The sequence below is a fragment of the Trichomycterus rosablanca genome, chromosome 8, assembly GCF_030014385.1.
Source record: "Trichomycterus rosablanca isolate fTriRos1 chromosome 8, fTriRos1.hap1, whole genome shotgun sequence".
Classification (NCBI taxonomy): Eukaryota; Metazoa; Chordata; class Actinopteri; order Siluriformes; family Trichomycteridae; genus Trichomycterus; species Trichomycterus rosablanca.
Genome location: NC_085995.1, coordinates 36,370,161 through 36,388,431, shown reverse-complemented (window position 1 = coordinate 36,388,431; position 18,271 = coordinate 36,370,161). Strand labels below are relative to the sequence as shown.

Sequence of the window (18,271 nt, the reverse complement as noted above, 5' to 3'; positions counted from 1 at the left end):
CTCCCTGATCGTGCTCTCTGATTCACCCGGCCATGACCCTGCCATCCTTCATTGTTGCTCTTCACAGATAGCAGTTCTGACAGTGACGGTCTTCACACTGTTTTTCTTTGTTACTCTGTTACTGCTCAGGAGTAGATCACATTTACATTTTCAGCGTTTAGCAGTTTACAGAATTTAGCTTACAGTACTGTATACAGTATATTGGCTAAGCAATTGAGGGTTAAGGGCCCAAAAGTCACAACCTGGCAGTGCTGGGGCTTGAACCAGCAACCTTTTTTTTTTAAAAATTACTAGTTCAGTACCTTAACCTCTAGGCTACTACTAAACTTTGTGGATCTGTGGAACAGCAGGGCCAAAACAGGTCAAAATCTAAAGAAATGGTGTTGTATATACATAACCTGTAAGGCTGAGACCTCTGTGTGTGTGTGTGTGTGTGTGTGTGCGTGTGCGTGTGTGTGCATATGTTGCCTGTCATGTGCGCACCTGTGTGTGTTGTGTGTGCGCACCTGTGTGTGACGTGCAAGAGCACCTGTGTATGTTGTGTGTGTGCATATGTTGCCTGTCATGTGCGCGCACCTGTGTGTTGTGTGTGCGCACCTGTGTGTGACGTGCAAGAGCACCTGTGTATGTTGTGTGTGTGCATATGTTGCCTGTCATGTGCGCGCACTTGTGTGTCGTGTGTGCACCTGTGTATGTTGTGTGTGTGCATATGTTGCCTGTCATGTGCGCGCACCTGTGTGTTGTGTGTGCGCACCTGTGTGTGACGTGCAAGAGCACCTGTGTGTGTTGTGTGTGTGCATATGTTGCCTGTCATGTGCGCGCACCTGTGTGTTGTGTGTGCGCACCTGTGTGTGACGTGCAAGAGCACCTGTGTGTGTTGTGTGTGTGCATATGTTGCCTGTCATGTGCGCGCACCTGTGTGTTGTGTGTTCACCTGTGTGTGACGTGCAAGAGCACCTGTGTGTGTTGTGTGTGTGTGTGTGTGTGCATATGTTGCCTGTCATGTGCGCGCACCTGTGTGTGTTGTGTGTGCGCACCTGTGTGTGACGTGCAAGAGCACCTGTGTGGTGTGTGTGCATATATGTTCATTAAATGTCGTCACGTGTGTATGTTGTGTGCAGAAATGTGTGTGTACATGTTGTGTGCCCATCTGTGTGTGTTTGTGTGTCTGCATGAATGTTGTGTGTAAACAGTGTGTGTGTGTGTGTGTGTATGTGTGTGTGCATGTGTGTTCATTGAATGTTGTCATGTGTGTATGTTGTGTGCAGGAATGTGTTTGTGTGTGTGTTGTATGTCCACACCTGTGTGTGTTGTGTGTAAACTATGCGTGTGTGTGTGTGTGTGCATACAGTGTATCACAAAAGTGAGTACACCCCTCACATTTCTGCAGATATTTAAGTATATCTTTTCATGGGACAACACTGACAAAATGACACTTTGACACAATGAAAAGTAGTCTGTGTGCAGCTTATATAACAGTGTAAATTTATTCTTCCCTCAAAATAACTCAATATACAGCCATTAATGTCTAAACCACCGGCAACAAAAGTGAGTACACCCCTTAGTGAAAGTTCCTGAAGTGTCAATATTTTGTGTGGCCACCATTATTTCCCAGAACTGCCTTAACTCTCCTGGGCATGGAGTTTACCAGAGCTTCACAGGTTGCCACTGGAATGCTTTTCCACTCCTCCATGACGACATCACGGAGCTGGCGGATATTCGAGACTTTGCGCTCCTCCACCTTCCGCTTGAGGATGCCCCAAAGATGTTCTATTGGGTTTAGGTCTGGAGACATGCTTGGCCAGTCCATCACCTTTACCCTCAGCCTCTTCAATAAAGCAGTGGTCGTCTTAGAGGTGTGTTTGGGGTCATTATCATGCTGGAACACTGCCCTGCGACCCAGTTTCCGGAGGGAGGGGATCATGCTCTGCTTCAGTATTTCACAGTACATATTGGAGTTCATGTGTCCCTCAATGAAATGTAACTCCCCAACACCTGCTGCACTCATGCAGCCCCAGACCATGGCATTCCCACCACCATGCTTGACTGTAGGCATGACACACTTATCTTTGTACTCCTCACCTGATTGCCGCCACACATGCTTGAGACCATCTGAACCAAACAAATTAATCTTGGTCTCATCAGACCATAGGACATGGTTCCAGTAATCCATGTCCTTTGTTGACATGTCTTCAGCAAACTGTTTGCGGGCTTTCTTGTGTAGAGACTTCAGAAGAGGCTTCCTTCTGGGGTGACAGCCATGCAGACCAATTTGATGTAGTGTGCGGCGTATGGTCTGAGCACTGACAGACTGACCCCCCACCTTTTCAATCTCTGCAGCAATGCTGACAGCACTCCTGCGCCTATCTTTCAAAGACAGCAGTTGGATGTGACGCTGAGCACGTGCACTCAGCTTCTTTGGACGACCAACGCGAGGTCTGTTCTGAGTGGACCCTGCTCTTTTAAAACGCTGGATGATCTTGGCCACTGTGCTGCAGCTCAGTTTCAGGGTGTTGGCAATCTTCTTGTAGCCTTGGCCATCTTCATGTAGCGCAACAATTCGTCTTTTAAGATCCTCAGAGAGTTCTTTGCCATGAGGTGCCATGTTGGAACTTTCAGTGACCAGTATGAGAGAGTGTGAGAGCTGTACTACTAAATTGAACACACCTGCTCCCTATGCACACCTGAGACCTAGTAACACTAACAAATCACATGACATTTTGGAGGGAAAATGACAAGCAGTGCTCAATTTGGACATTTAGGGGTGTAGTCTCTTAGGGGTGTACTCACTTTTGTTGCCGGTGGTTTAGACATTAATGGCTGTATATTGAGTTATTTTGAGGGAAGAATAAATTTACACTGTTATATAAGCTGCACACAGACTACTTTTCATTGTGTCAAAGTGTCATTTTGTCAGTGTTGTCCCATGAAAAGATATACTTAAATATCTGCAGAAATGTGAGGGGTGTACTCACTTTTGTGATACACTGTATATGTTGATTGAATGTTGTCATGTGTAAAAGTTGTGTGCAGGAATGTGTGTGTGGTTCAGTAGAAGCTCACCAACCTGAAGTGCTGATTCAGCCAAAACACACAGTTGCTCTGTAAAGGTTCAATCACTGACAGGTTTAACTTCATTCTTTCATTTTTCTGAGTGTTTGAAAACTTCAGACTTGAATACCTGCCTGCCTAGACACAGACACGATTGGCTAACGTCTGTCGAGCGGGCGGGTCCAAGTAAATCGTCATCATTACTGAAACTACGGCCTCTGCTGGCTGGTCGATGGCGTCATTACAGAGACGGTGAATAATGGAGAGCAGTGCGTGACTCTCTGTACGTGATACTGATCCCTGTATGGACCTGGTGCGACCCTCCTCGGTCAGGGTCAGAGTCTGCAGCACTTGAGTAGAGATACCGTCAGGGTAATTGGATATGACTAAATTGGAAAAAATGCAGAAATAGAATTAAAAAAACTACAGATGCTAATGTGTACAGTTCTTGTAACCAATGATCAGCCAGCGTTAATCATTAACCAACGAGCTTCTAGTCCCCCATCAACATATTAAACCAGCACCGGTTTTAATGTCAACAAGGCTTCAGGCGTCACTACAAAACCAAACAAAAAAAGCTTATAAAAACCTCACCGTATGAAATTACAGAAGCAGGAGTTCAAAGTCAAAGGAAAATTAGATGCAGGGTCTGTCTGAAAACTTAGTGAGCTGCCTTTGCTGTCTTACTGCCTACATAGGCAGCTGCCTCAGTAGAGAGGATTCTAATAAGTCATTGACTTATAAGGCAGGTTATTCGAACGCGCTACTTAGACAGAGATTCCATCGGGTTTAGCATTTAGCATCTTGCCATTCAAACCAATGGGATGGGGTGGCACAGCGCGCTAGCATGTCAACTAACATCTCCCTTCGTGTACCGAAAACAGTTAAATTCGCTGACAACCCCGAACTTGCAAATAAATGACAATTGTGCAAGTTTATACAAATTAAAAATCAATAATAATTTATTTACGTTTGAAAATAATTCTGTTTGTTTCTCCACACCATCAGCCATGTTTTTTATTTTTCTGTGAGAGAAGAGCTGCCGCACTGAATGCTGGGATTGCCTTGATCACTAAGGACGCTTCCGATGCTCACTCGTTCTTGAGTCAAAATAACATTGAAATGTTAAGATTCCTTACTAGACAGCTTCTTAAGGCATCTAGGATTTCAAACAGTCTCATTCTCGGGAGCGCGCGTAGGATGACGTAAAATGCGTCTATGTAGAGAGCTCACTAGCTTTTCGACACACCCAGGGTCTGTCTGAAAACTTAGTGAGCTGCCTTGCTGCCTACTGCCTACCTAGGAAGCTGCCTAACTCATAAAGCAGATTATTTAGATGCACTACTTAGACAGCAATTACGGCGATTACTTCACCTCAGTTTTCACTTACTGAGCTAACACAGTTAGCCTCAGGCCATTTAAACCGCAGGCTGAGGTGGCACAACTCGCTAGCATGCCAGCTAACGGCGCCCTCTGTGTACCGTAAACGGTTAAATTGTCCCTGACGAGCCCAAATAAATCACACTTGTTTATACAAAATAAACGTTGATAAGAATTTATTTACATTTGAAAAGAACTGTTAGTTGCTCAACATTCGTCCGCTATGTTTGTCATTTTTTGTGAGAAAAGTCGTGCCGCACTGAATGCTGGGATTGCCTTCACCTCTAATGAAGCATCAGACACCTCATGGCAAAGAACTCTCTGAGGATGTGAGAAATAGAATTGTTGCTCTCCACAAAGATGGCCTGGGCTATAAGAAGATTGCTAACACCCTGAAACTGAGCTACAGCATGGTGGCCAAGGTCATACAGCGGTTTTCCAGGACAGGTTCCACTCGGAACAGGCTTCGCCAGGGTCGACCAAAGAAGTTGAGTCCACGTGTTTGGCGTCATATCCAGAGGTTGGCTTTAAAAAATAGACACATGAGTGCTGCCAGCATTGCTGCAGAGGTTGAAGACGTGGGAGGTCAGCCTGTCAGTGCTCAGACCATACGCCGCACACTGCATCAACTCGGTCTGCATGGTCGTCATCCCAGAAGGAAGCTGACGCACAAGAAAGCCCACAAACAGTTTGCTGAAGACAAGCAGTCCAAGAACATGGATTACTGGAATGCCCTGTGGTCTGACGAGACCAAGATAAACTTGTTTGGCTCAGATGGTGTCCAGCATGTGTGGCGGCGCCCTGGTGAGAAGTACCAAGACAACTGTATCTTGCCTACAGTCAAGCATGGTGGTGGTAGCATCATGGTCTTGGGCTGCATGAGTGTTGCTGGCACTGGGGAGCTGCAGTTCATTGAGGGAAACATGAATTCCAACATGTACTGTGACATTCTGAAACAGAGCAAAACTGGAAGCTGAAGGTAAAGGTGATGGACTAAACCCAATTGAGCACCTGTGGCGCATCCTCAAGTGGAAGGTGGAGGAGTTCAAGGTGTCTAACATCCACCAGCTCCGTGATGTCATCATGGAGGAGTGGAAGAGGATTCCAGTAGCAACCTGTGCAGCTCTGGTGAATTCCATGCCCAGGAGGGTTAAGACAGTGCTGGATAATAATGGTGGTCACACAAAATATTGACACTTTGGGCACAATTTGGACATGTTCACTGTGGGGTGTACTCACTTATGTTGCCAGCCATTTAGACATTAATGGCTGTGTGTTGAGTTATTTTCAGAAGACAGTAAATCTACACTGCTATACAAGTTGTACACTGACTACTCTAAGTTATATCCAAGTTTTATTTCTATAGTGTTGTCCCATGAAAAGATATAATGAAATATTTGCAGAAATGTGAGGGGTGTACTCACTTTTGTGATACACTGTATATATATATATATATATATTTTTATATTAATGATTTATTACACAAAAATTCAACAATAAGAAGGCGTGTCGCAATACTTTTGTCTGTATAGTATATTAGCTATTACAATACAATCCTTGGCCTGGATTAACATTAAAAACAACAAACTATTTAAGCTAAACTTGGATGTAGAAATAAGAAATACCACATAGCTGGAATGCAGAGCAGAACAAAGTATTTACACACACGACGCAGAATCGGAAATGCAAGACTTGCACACGTAGAGCTACACGTCACACTGACGACCTCTCGAACCATGAAGCACAAACTTCTACTTCATGTATGACGATACCTGGTCTTTTTGTGACTTTTTATGTTGTACTGTTAGTGTGTAAAAAGCTACAATACACAGCACAGCAACCTCAACGGTGGAATGTAAACCTAAAACATTCAGCGACAGTGCGAGACTTCATGTTAATCGCAAATTGCATATTACATTTCCTCGTCATTTTTACAGTTACGACCTCTACTGGCTGATCAATAGCGTCTGCACAACAAGACGGGATAATGGGCTTGGTGCACGACTGTGTGTGTGATACGGATCTCCATATAAACCTTTGTGCAGGTGAAAAGAAGCGGTCCGCTACTGCAAACTTGTTAGTTACGGTCCTCCTCCATCAGTAGTGAAAGGTCTGCAGCAGTTGAGGTGAAAAGCGATCGGGTACTTGGATATGACTTGATTGGGAGGAGAATTGGAGGTTGGATGCACTGAAAATGTACAAAGTGAAGGGCTACAGTCAGTAATTGTATATCCACATAGGTTGTCTATATGGTAAACACTCACAGGTTATTGTATGGCTAGCAAATGTATGTACAGTGTGGGTGTGGCAGTGTGGGTGAACCTTAAGGTGCAAATGCCACTAAATAATCCAAATGTCCAAGCCCTCTTTTGCATGTGTGCATTGATTCCTCTATAACATTTTTTTGTATTGAAACTACATTCAAAAACTAACCAAGCAAACGTGTGTGTGTGTGTGTGTGTGTGTCAGGCAGGCAGGCAGTGTAATGAAAGGCTGTATTGATGGCGCTGAATGAATAGTGAGCAGGGTGAAGAGTGAGTGTGGTGAGCAATCACACCCCAGAGTACAGGCCCAAAGCAGCCATTCACCTTTATTTACCCCCACATCCATCACCTACACACTGCCCCCTTATGGACACACACACATTAGCATGACTGTTATGATAAAGCTTTCCATCGACCTGCATGTATTTGCTTACATTAGTGTGTTACACAATGCGATGCGTGACGTTTTTTTCCTCACTTCAATCAAACTCCAGCGGTGACGGCGGGCGGCCGACAGTCCCGACAGAACCGTGGAGACCTCCGAAATTACTTCAACTTAATACAGACAGAGCAGAGACATGCTCATGTTACAAATTCCAGTCCCATCGGGACCCCAGAGCTCATTTTTCGGCTCATTGTGGACTGAACAGCTTGATATTGCAGCAGCCTGTGTGGAAACATCCAGCACTCTTTTCAGCACCATTTCTTCTTCTTTCTTTTATTTAGGCCGGTCTGTAGCAGTAAAAATGAAAAGGAATTTGTATTATTGTAGTTTGTGAGCGGTGCAGCAAAGAAGCTTTCACCCTATCATATAGAGGTCACAGGTTCGAGCCCTGATAAAGCCTCGAGCCATTCCGTGGGCAGTAGAAGGAGCGGATTGAAGGGATGATGGGATGAAGGGATGTCACTCCTGTCTGTAGGAATTAGAAGTGACAATCCTCAGGCGGCTCACGATTTAACCCAATTACTCTTCAGGGCGCCACCATCAATCCATAAAATCATTCCAGAGCATTAATATAGGGCCCCAAATATATTATGTTTATATTTATTTCAGGTATTATTAGGGATGTAACGATACACTCTACCCACGATGCGATACGATTCACGATACGTTTTTTTTTTTTTTTTTTTTTTTTATTAAACAAAATTAAATTAAAGACAAATGATGAGTTTCATTTTATTATTTCTCTTTAAAAAATAAAATAAAATACTGTATTTGTGCTTATCTTTTATTTATCTAAATAATGAATGCCCTTTTATTTCTGAGGTAGGCACAAACTATGCAAAACAATGCTTACTGTGTAAAAAAAAACAAATGAAATTTTAAAACAAATCCAACATTATATAAATAAATGAATAATACAAATAAAGAAAGTATCCTCACATGAATTAATTAGGCTGGAAAATTCCAAACCTGGCAACCTTGTAGTGAGGTCAACCAGGCAAGGTGAATAGCGCCAGTGCCCTCTGCTGTTTAAAGTGAATATCGATTCATCTTAAATGCATAACCGTTGATTCGAATCGTGGCACATGTGCACCGTTTTTTAACTGTCTTGTGGTGCATCGTTACATCCCTATATATTTTTAACAATGCTTTATTGAGAACTTGCTGCTATGTGACAGATTTCTGAAAAAGCACTTTTTGTAGGAAGAGATGACACGGTGGCTCGGTGGGTAGCACTGTCGCCTCACAGCAAGAAGGTCCTGGGTTCGATTCCCAGGTGGGGCGGTCCGGGTCCTTTTTGTGTGGAGTTTGCATGTTCTCCCTGTGTCTTTGTGGGTTTCTTTTGGAAGCTCCGTTTCCCCCCACAGTACAAAGACGTGCAAGTGAGGTGAACTGAAGATACAAAATTATCCATGACTGTGTTTGACATTAAAACTTGAACTGATGAATCTTGGGTAACCAGTAACTACGTGTCCTGTCATTAATGTAACCGATGTGTGTAAAACATGACGTTAAAATCCTAATAAATAAATAAATATTTTGTAGGACAAAATCGTTTAAATTGAGGTTCCCATGAGATGGTGGCCAATTAGTGTCTGCCGCAGGCACTGCAGATGGCGCCCAGCCCACCGGTGGCAATGTGAGTTTCGAACCAAGGTGTTCAGAATCTCAGCGCTGGTGTGCTGGCAGAATATCCCACTGTGCCACCTAAGTGCCTGGGACACCTCTTCTAAAGAAAATATGCTTCCAACTTTGCAGCAACAGTTTAAGGAAGGCCCTTTCCTGTTCCAGCATGAGCTTATAGAGCTTACAAAGCAAGCTCTATAAAGACATGATGAAAAGTGTGGTTTAAAGAAACTCCAGTGTCCTGCACGGAGCCCTGACATCAGCCTCACTGAACAGCTTTGGAATGAACTGAAACATCAACTGAGGCTTTCTTGACCAACACTAGTACCCAGTTTTGTAAATGCTCTTATGACTGAATTGGCACAAATCCCCACAGACATACTTCAAGTCTGTGAGAAGCCTTTTCAGAAGATCATAATTCATTAGAAAGCAGTGGTGAGGTTATTTAGGTTCCTCCGGTCGACATAATTCAGCATGCAGACTTCAGAAGCGTCCGCTGAAGCATGTACGTCCACGCTCTGACTTTCCAGGGATTCTTAGGGAACTGACCGACAGACACAGTTCTGAAATCACTCATTTCTTTTGGCAGAGCCAGTCTTAGAACTGCTGGCGACGCAGTTCAGTTCCTCTTTGTTTCAGGTTACTCTTCCTCGCCCTGTCACCATTGTTTTCTTCATCCATCACTCACTACTGCTTCCCAGTGAGGCAGGCAGAGGCCTGACCTTTACCCCCGACCTCGTCCAAACAGCCCGTCAACGTCGTCTGGCCTCGATCAGCGCGGGTCTGGACCGGGTTAGCTGGGTTAGCACGGCCCATCGGTGGCGCCGCTCCCCGGGGCAAATAAAACTAACACTGAGCAGCTCTAGTTCACGGGCGCTGACAGCGTGATCAATGGACCTCCTCTGATGATGACCTCAGCTACAGGGCCGCTGCTACAGAGATAACCTCCTCCCCGAGGTCACTCATTACAGACTGGCTGTGGCCTTGAAATCTGAGACTGAAAACAACGTTTACCATCAGTTTAGGATTTTCTTCAGAGAAACTGGGTGTTTAGGTACCGAGCTGATGGTGGGAACCTCTGACATACGACCAGACTGAGCTGCTCTGTGCTAGTAAAAGTGTTTGAAAGTGTGTTATTGTTTGTGTGTTTGTGCAGGACGCCCTGGTTTAATGGCTGGGGATTCAACTTGCCTCGCGGTCAGTCTCTGCTGGATAAGTGGAACCAGATCCCTGAGGACATTGACATCCTCATGACTCATGGGCCTCCTCTAGGTAAGATTTACCAAACAAGTTTGTGTCTGCGTGTGTGTTTGTTTCTGTGTGTGTCTGCGTGTGTGTGTCTGTGTGTGTCTGTGTGTGTTTGTGTGGTGTCTGGGTATGTGTGTGTTTGTGGTGTGTCTTTGTGTCTGTGTGTGGTTGTGTGGTGTCTGGGTATGTGTGTGGTTGTGTGGTGTCTGTGTGTGTCTGTGTGTTTGTGTGGTGTCTCTGTCTGTATGTTTTTGTGTGGTGTCTCTTTGTGTCTGTGTATGTGTGTGTTTGTGTGGTTGTGTGGTTGTGTGGTGTATGTGTGTGGTTGTGTGGTTGTGTGGTGTATGTGTGTGGTTGTGTGGTGTCTGTATGTGTGTGGTTGTGTGGTTGTGTGGTGTATGTGTGTGGTTGTGTGGTGTCTGTGTGTCTGTGTGTTTGTGTGGTGTCTGTCTGTATGTTTTTGTGTGGTGTCTCTTTGTGTCTGTGTATGTGTGTGTTTGTGTGGTTGTGTGGTGTATGTGTGTAGTTGTGTGGTGTCTGGGTATGTGTGTGGTTGTGTGGTTGTGTGGTGTATGTGTGTGGTTGTGTGGTTGTGTGGTTGTGTGGTTGTGTGGTGTATGTGTGTGGTTGTGTGGTGTCTGGGTATGTGTGTGGTTGTGTGGTTGTGTGGTGTATGTATGTGTGTGGTTGTGTGGTGTGTGTATGTGTGTGGTTGTGTGGTTGTGTGGTGTCTGGGTATGTGTGTGGTTGTGTGGTTGTGTGGTGTATGTGTGTGGTTGTGTGGTTGTGTGGTGTATGTGTGTGGTTGTGTGGTGTCTGTATGTGTGTGGTTGTGTGGTGTATGTGTGTGGTTGTGTGGTGTCTGTGTGTGTCTGTGTGTTTGTGTGGTGTCTCTGTCTGTATGTTTTTGTGTGGTGTCTCTTTGTGTCTGTGTATGTGTGTGTTTGTGTGGTTGTGTGGTGTATGTGTGTAGTTGTGTGGTGTCTGGGTATGTGTGTGGTTGTGTGGTTGTGTGGTGTATGTGTGTGGTTGTGTGGTTGTGTGGTTGTGTGGTTGTGTGGTGTATGTGTGTGGTTGTGTGGTGTCTGGGTATGTGTGTGGTTGTGTGGTTGTGTGGTGTATGTATGTGTGTGGTTGTGTGGTGTGTGTATGTGTGTGGTTGTGTGGTTGTGTGGTGTCTGGGTATGTGTGTGGTTGTGTGGTTGTGTGGTGTATGTGTGTGGTTGTGTGGTTGTGTGGTGTATGTGTGTGGTTGTGTGGTGTCTGTATGTGTGTGGTTGTGTGGTGTATGTGTGTGGTTGTGTGGTGTCTGTGTGTGTCTGTGTGTTTGTGTGGTGTCTCTGTCTGTATGTTTTTGTGTGGTGTCTCTGTGTCTGTGTATGTGTGTGTTTGTGGTGTGTCTTTGTGTCTGTGTGTGGTTGTGTGGTGTCTGGGTATGTGTGTGGTTGTGTGGTGTGTGTGGTTGTGTGGTGTATGTGTGTGGTTGTGTGGTGTATGTGTGGTTGTGTGGTGTCTGTGTGGTTGTGGTGTCTCTTTGTGTCTGTGTATGTGTGTGTTTGTGGTGTGTCTGTGTCTGTGTATGTGTGTGGTTGTGTGGTTTCTGTGTCTGTGTGTATTTGTGTGGTGTCTGGGTATGTGTGTGGTGTCTGTGTATGTGTGTGGTTGTGTGGTTGTGTGGTGTCTGTGTATGTGTGTGGTTGTGTGGTTGTGTGGTGTCTGTGTATGTGTGTGGTTGTGTGGTGTATGTGTGTGGTTGTGTGGTGTCTGTGTGTTTGTGTGTTTGTGTGGTGTCTCTGTGTCTGTGTATGTGTGTGTTTTTGGTGTGTCTGTGTGTCTGTGTATGTGTGTGTGTCTGCATGTGTGTTTGTGTCTGCATGTGTGTTTGTGTCTGTGTGTCCATGTATGTGTTTGTGTCTGTGTGTCTGCATGTGTGTCTGCATGTGTGTTTGTGTCTGTGTCTGCATGTTTGTGTCTGCATGTTTGTGTCTGCGCATGTGTGTTTGTGTGGTGTCTGCGTCTGTCTGCATATGAGTGTGTGTGTGGTGTTTCTGTGTCTTGTCTCTGTGTGTCTGCGTATGTGTGTTTGTGTGGTTTCTGCATCTGTCTGCATATGAGTGTGTGTCTGTGTGTCTGCGTATGTGTATGTGTGTGTCTGCGTATGTGTGTGTCTGCGTATGTGTGTGTCTGCGTCTGTCTGTGTGTGTTTGTGTGGCGTCTCTGTGTATGGTTGTGTGGTGTCTGTGTGTGTTTGTGTGGCGTCTCTGTGTGGTTGTGTGGCGTCTCTGTGCATGGTTGTGTGGTGTCTGTGTGTGTTTGTGTGGCGTCTCTGTGTGGTTGTGTGGTGTCTGTGTGTGTTTGTGGTGTCTCTCTGTGTGTCTGTGTGGTGTCTATGTGTGTGGTTGTGTGGTTGTGTGGTGTATGTGTGTGGTTGTGTGGTGTCTGTATGTGTGTGGTTGTGTGGTGTATGTGTGTGGTTGTGTGGTGTCTGTGTGTGTCTGTGTGTTTGTGTGGTGTCTCTGTCTGTATGTTTTTGTGTGGTGTCTCTGTGTCTGTGTATGTGTGTGTTTGTGGTGTGTCTTTGTGTCTGTGTGTGGTTGTGTGGTGTCTGGGTATGTGTGTGGTTGTGTGGTGTGTGTGGTTGTGTGGTGTATGTGTGTGGTTGTGTGGTGTATGTGTGGTTGTGTGGTGTCTGTGGTGTCTGTGTGGTTGTGGTGTCTCTTTGTGTCTGTGTATGTGTGTGTTTGTGGTGTGTCTGTGTCTGTGTCTGTGTATGTGTGTGGTTGTGTGGTTTCTGTGTCTGTGTGTATTTGTGTGGTGTCTGGGTATGTGTGTGGTGTCTGTGTATGTGTGTGGTTGTGTGGTTGTGTGGTGTCTGTGTATGTGTGTGGTTGTGTGGTTGTGTGGTGTCTGTGTATGTGTGTGGTTGTGTGGTGTATGTGTGTGGTTGTGTGGTGTCTGTGTGTTTGTGTGTTTGTGTGGTGTCTCTGTGTCTGTGTATGTGTGTGTTTTTGGTGTGTCTGTGTGTCTGTGTATGTGTGTGTGTCTGCATGTGTGTTTGTGTCTGCATGTGTGTTTGTGTCTGTGTGTCCATGTATGTGTTTGTGTCTGTGTGTCTGCATGTGTGTCTGCATGTGTGTTTGTGTCTGTGTCTGCATGTTTGTGTCTGCATGTTTGTGTCTGCGCATGTGTGTTTGTGTGGTGTCTGCGTCTGTCTGCATATGAGTGTGTGTGTGGTGTTTCTGTGTCTTGTCTCTGTGTGTCTGCGTATGTGTGTTTGTGTGGTTTCTGCATCTGTCTGCATATGAGTGTGTGTCTGTGTGTCTGCGTATGTGTATGTGTGTGTCTGCGTATGTGTATGTGTGTGTCTGCGTATGTGTGTGTCTGCGTATGTGTGTGTCTGCGTCTGTCTGTGTGTGTTTGTGTGGCGTCTCTGTATGGTTGTGTGGTGTCTGTGTGTGTTTGTGTGGCGTCTCTGTGTGGTTGTGTGGCGTCTCTGTGTATGGTTGTGTGGTGTCTGTGTGTGTTTGTGTGGCGTCTCTGTGTGGTTGTGTGGTGTCTGTGTGTGTTTGTGGTGTCTCTCTGTGTGTCTGTGTGGTGTCTATGTGTGTGTGGTGTCTGCGTCTGTCTGCATATGAATGTGTGTCTGTGTGTCTGCATATGTGTGTGTCTGTGTGGTGTCTGCGTCTGTCTGTCTGTGTGTTTGTGTGGTGTCTGTGTATGGTTGTGGTGTCTGTGTGTGTTTGTGGTGTCTCTCTGTGTGTCTGTGTGTGTTTGTGTGGTGTCTCTGTATGTGTGTGTGGTGTCTGCGTCTGTCTGCATATGTCTGTGTGGTGTCTCTGTCTGTGTGTGGTGTCTGCATCTGTCTGCATATGAATATGTGTCTGTGTGTGTCTGTGTGTGTTTGTGTGGCGTCTCTGTGTATGGTTGTGTGGTGTCTGTGTGTGTGTTTGTGGTGTCTCTCTGTGTGTCTGTGTGGTGTCTGCGTCTGTCTGCATATGAATGTGTGTCTGTGTGTCTGCATATGTGTGTGTCTGTGTGGTGTCTGCGTCTGTCTGTGTGTTTGTGTGGTGTCTGTGTATGGTTGTGTGGTGTCTGTGTGTTTGTGGTGTCTCTCTGTGTGTCTGTGTGTGTTTGTGTGGTGTCTGTATGTGTGTGTGGTGTCTGCGTCTGTCTGCATATGTCTGTGTGGTGTCTGTGGTGTCTCTGTCTGTGTGTGTAGTGTCTGCGTCTGTCTGCATATGAATGTGTGTCTGTGTGTGTTTGTGTGGCGTCTGTGTATGGTTGTGTGGTGTCTGTGTGTGTTTGTGGTGTCTCTCTGTGTGTCTGTTTGTGTGGTGTCTGCGTCTGTCTGCATATGAATGTGTGTCTGTGTGTCTGCATATGTGTGTGTCTGTGTGGTGTCTGCGTCTGTGTGTGTTTGTGTGGTGTCTGTGTGGTGTCTGTGGTGTCTCTGTCTGTGTGTGTTTGTGTGGTGTCTGTGTATGGTTGTGTGGTGTCTGTGTGTGTTTGTGGTGTCTCTCTGTGTGTCTGTGTGTTTGTGTGGTGTCTCTGTATGTGTGTGTGGTGTCTGCGTCTGTCTGCATATGTCTGTGTGGTGTCTGTGGTGTCTCTGTCTGTGTGTGGTGTCTGCGTTTGTCTGCATATGAATGTGTGTCTGTGTGTGTCTGTGTGTGTTTGTGTGGCGTCTCTGTGTATGGTTGTGTGGTGTCTGTGTGTGTTTGTGGTGTCTCTCTGTGTGTCTGTTTGTGTGGTGTCTGCGTCTGTCTGCATATGAATGTGTGTCTGTGTGTCTGCATATGTGTGTGTCTGTGGTGTCTGCGTCTGTGTGTGTCTGTGTGGTGTCTCTGTGGTGTCTCTGTCTGTGTGTGTGGTGTCTCTGTCTGTGTGTGTGGTGTCTCTGTGTGTCTGTGTATGTGTGTGTTTGTGGGTCTGTCTGAAAACTTAGTGAGCTGCCTTGCTGCCTACCTGAGCAGCTGCCTCAGTAGAGAGGATTCTAATAAGTCAGATTACTTAGACGCAGTACTTAGAAAGCGATTACGGCAATTACGCCACCGCAGTTTTCGCTTACAGTGAAGAGAACAGAGCAGTGGGGTGATGTGGTGGTGTTTGGGTTAGTTGAAAACCAGGCCGGTTAAATCAGTTGTGGGTCATGATATTTGTTTGGATTTTTATTTTAATAAATGGCTATAATGAAATGCAATTTATAAATTTTTTTCATAGCAACATGAAAATATCAGGTGATTCAACCAGACCTTAATAAATTTTAAATATTTAAAGATTATTTAGCACTTTGTAGAACAACTATCAATTGTATAAGATCAGTCAGTGTATGACGATGGGTGGATGGTTTAACCCTGTTGTGTTATGTGCAGGGTTCAGAGACTGGGTACCCAAAGAGCTGCAGCGAGTAGGTTGTGTGGAACTACTCAACACGGTACAGAGACGGGTCCGACCCAAACTCCACGTCTACGGGGGCATTCATGAAGGTGAGGACTAAAACTCCAAACCCCTCTTTAAGAACAGCTTATTTACTGTCTATATATTTTGCTCTGCACTTAGAAGCACCATCATCTGTGACAGTTGAAGCTCTAGAAGGGCGGCACAGTGGCCGAGTGGGTAGCACTGTTGCTTCACAGCAAGTAGGTCCTGGGTTCGATCCCCAGGTGGGGCGGTCCGGGTTTCTTCTGTGTGGACTTTGCATGTTCTCCGCGTGTCCGTGTGGGTTTACTCCGGGTGCTCCGGTTTCCTCCCACAGTCCAAAGACATGCAAGTGAGGTGAATTGGAGACACTAAATTGTCCATGACTGTGTTTGATATAACCTTGAGAAGTGATGAACCTTGTGTAATGAGGAACTGCCGTTTCCTGTCATGAATGTAACAAAAGTGTAAAACATGAGGTTAAAATCCTAATAAACAAACAAACGTCAAGCTCTAGAACGTTAGGAGAGCTGTTTTCCATACACTCTGAAACAAGTCCAGAAGTTAATACACATTGCTGAGACAGGAGATTTGTGAGAGGCTGGTTAATGCAGTCTGAGCTGAATGCAGTATGAATTTGTTCCCCGGGGCTTGGTCGCGTCATCTGTAATTAATTGGCCAATCTGTACGGGTTACAGCGGGGGTGTACGATCTTATTCACAAAGGGCCGTGTGGATGCAGGTTTTTACACCAGCCAGAGATTCATACAACTGATCAGGTGTTTAATGACCAAGACTAACTGATAAAAATTGGATCATCTTAATAACCTTTAATAAGCAATTTCAGTAAGTGCTGACTGAGGGAATATTTACTCCTTCTTCTTGTGCTTCCAGCTCATTGAGGTTTGTTGTCTTTCATGCTGCAGCTGGTTGCTTTAAATCCCACAATAGATTTACACAGGATTTAAATCTGGACATTGAGAAGATCCACTCCATGATATAGTTGCATAACCAAGATTTGGCTGATTTAAAAGTATGTTTGGACTCATTGTGTTGCTGGAAATTATCACCAAGGTTCAATTTCACCACAGAAGGCAAAACATTCCTCCTCAATATTCCCTGGTATTCCTGTGAATCCATGATGTCTCTCACACGGTCAAGATTGTTATTTCCTACATTAAAACACATCGCCACATTACTGAACCACCTCCATGCTTGACCGTGGGGATAGAATTCTTCTAGTCATAAGCCTCGCCTTTCTTGCATCAGACAAACCACTGATCCATGTGGCCAAACAGTTCCAGTTTTGATTCCTTTTTCTATAGAACTGTGTCACAGAACCCTACAGGCCTGTTTAAATTCCTTCTGGTGTATTATATATAAATAGAATAGAATAGAACTGATTCTACACTCACTGTCCATTTTATCAGCTCCACTTACCATATAGAAGCACTTTAGTTCTACAATTACTGACTGTAGTCCATCTGTTTCTCTGCATGCTTTGTTTTAGCCTGCTTTCACCCTGTTCTTCAATGGTCAGGACCACCACAGAGCAGGTATTATTTAGGTGGTGGATCATTCTCAGCACTGCAGTGACACTGACATGGTGGTGGTGTGTTAGTGTGTGTTGTGCTGGTATGAGTGGATCAGACACAGCAGCGCTGATGGAGTTTTTAAATACCGTGTCCACTCACTGTCCACTCTATTAGACACTCCTACCTAGTTGGTCCACCTTGTAGATGTAAAGTCAGAGACGATCGCTCATCTACTGCTGCTGTTTGAGTTGGTCATCTTCTAGACCTTCATCAGTGGTCACAGGACGCTGCCCACAGGGCGTATTTTTCAGTGTATATGATGGTCACATGTTGACCCAAAACTATCACATAAACACGTCTGTCTTTATGTTTCTTGTATTGTGCAGGTTATGGTCTGATGACGGACGGATACACGACGTTCATCAACTCGTCCACGTGTACAGTCAGTTTCCAGCCCACCAATCCACCAATCGTATTCGACCTTCCCAACCCAGGGAGCTCGTGAAATCCCCCACCCAGATATCCCAATTTTTTTACTCTCCAGCTCTTCTTAACTTTAAAGTATTGTCTTTTGTACTGCTTGTATTTAAAAAAAAAAATGATGCATGGATATGTAATATTTTTAAAAAAATGTAAGATCTTGCCATTTGAATAATGATTTGCTGGATAAAAAATGGTGAATTCATATTTATATTGGTTGCTTTGTTCAGTTTCTGTTAGTCTGTATCTGAAGTGCTTACTGGGGTACCAGGCGAGGTTCAGCAATACTGGACTTTTTCATTTTGCTTAGTAATCTCAGTGTAGAAATGTATTTAAGGTTCTTTTAATTCTTTGCAATTTAGCATGAGGCGTTGATTTCAGGATTAGTCACTCCAAGGACACGTTCGTGGTTTTCTATATTTATTGGTGCGACCAAACTGATAAAATTGCTTTAAAAAATTCTGTGTATAATGCAAACTATTTGCCAACCATTTTACCCACTTTATATCCGAAGAAGAATTGAGAAATTTCCAGGTACTTGTTGAAATGGAGAACCGGGCATGTGCTGATAATTGGTTACACAACACAGTTGTGTGCAGTTTCCATACACGTGCCTGTCTGGGTAGATTTGAGATTTCAACCATTGTTATTCTCTGACTAAATGACTGGAACACATTTTTTGGTTGGTGAGGGACTTCTTTTTGTGTTTGTTCTGCCCTTGGTAAAGAGCACTGTTCCATGTAGTTTGTACTTGCAGAAGATAGTTTGTGCAGATAAACTTGAGACCTAAAGTTGCTTAAAATAGCAGTAGGTAGCCGCTCAGGT

At 44.9% G+C, this 18,271-nt stretch overlaps 1 protein-coding gene across 1 annotated transcript in view; it reads left to right on the top strand.

Annotated features, from left to right (window-relative positions):
• mpped2 (metallophosphoesterase domain containing 2b) overlaps nt 1-17,628 on the top strand; it is a 44,397-nt gene extending 26,769 nt beyond the window's left edge. Inside the window, exons 5-7 of the mRNA XM_063000140.1 lie at nt 9,923-10,038; nt 15,387-15,500; nt 17,353-17,628. Coding sequence (XP_062856210.1) covers nt 9,923-10,038; nt 15,387-15,500; nt 17,353-17,471 — 349 coding nt within the window. The 3' untranslated portion in view covers nt 17,472-17,628. The remainder of the gene's footprint in view (nt 1-9,922; nt 10,039-15,386; nt 15,501-17,352) is intronic.
• The last annotated feature ends 643 nt before the right edge of the window (nt 17,629-18,271 follow it).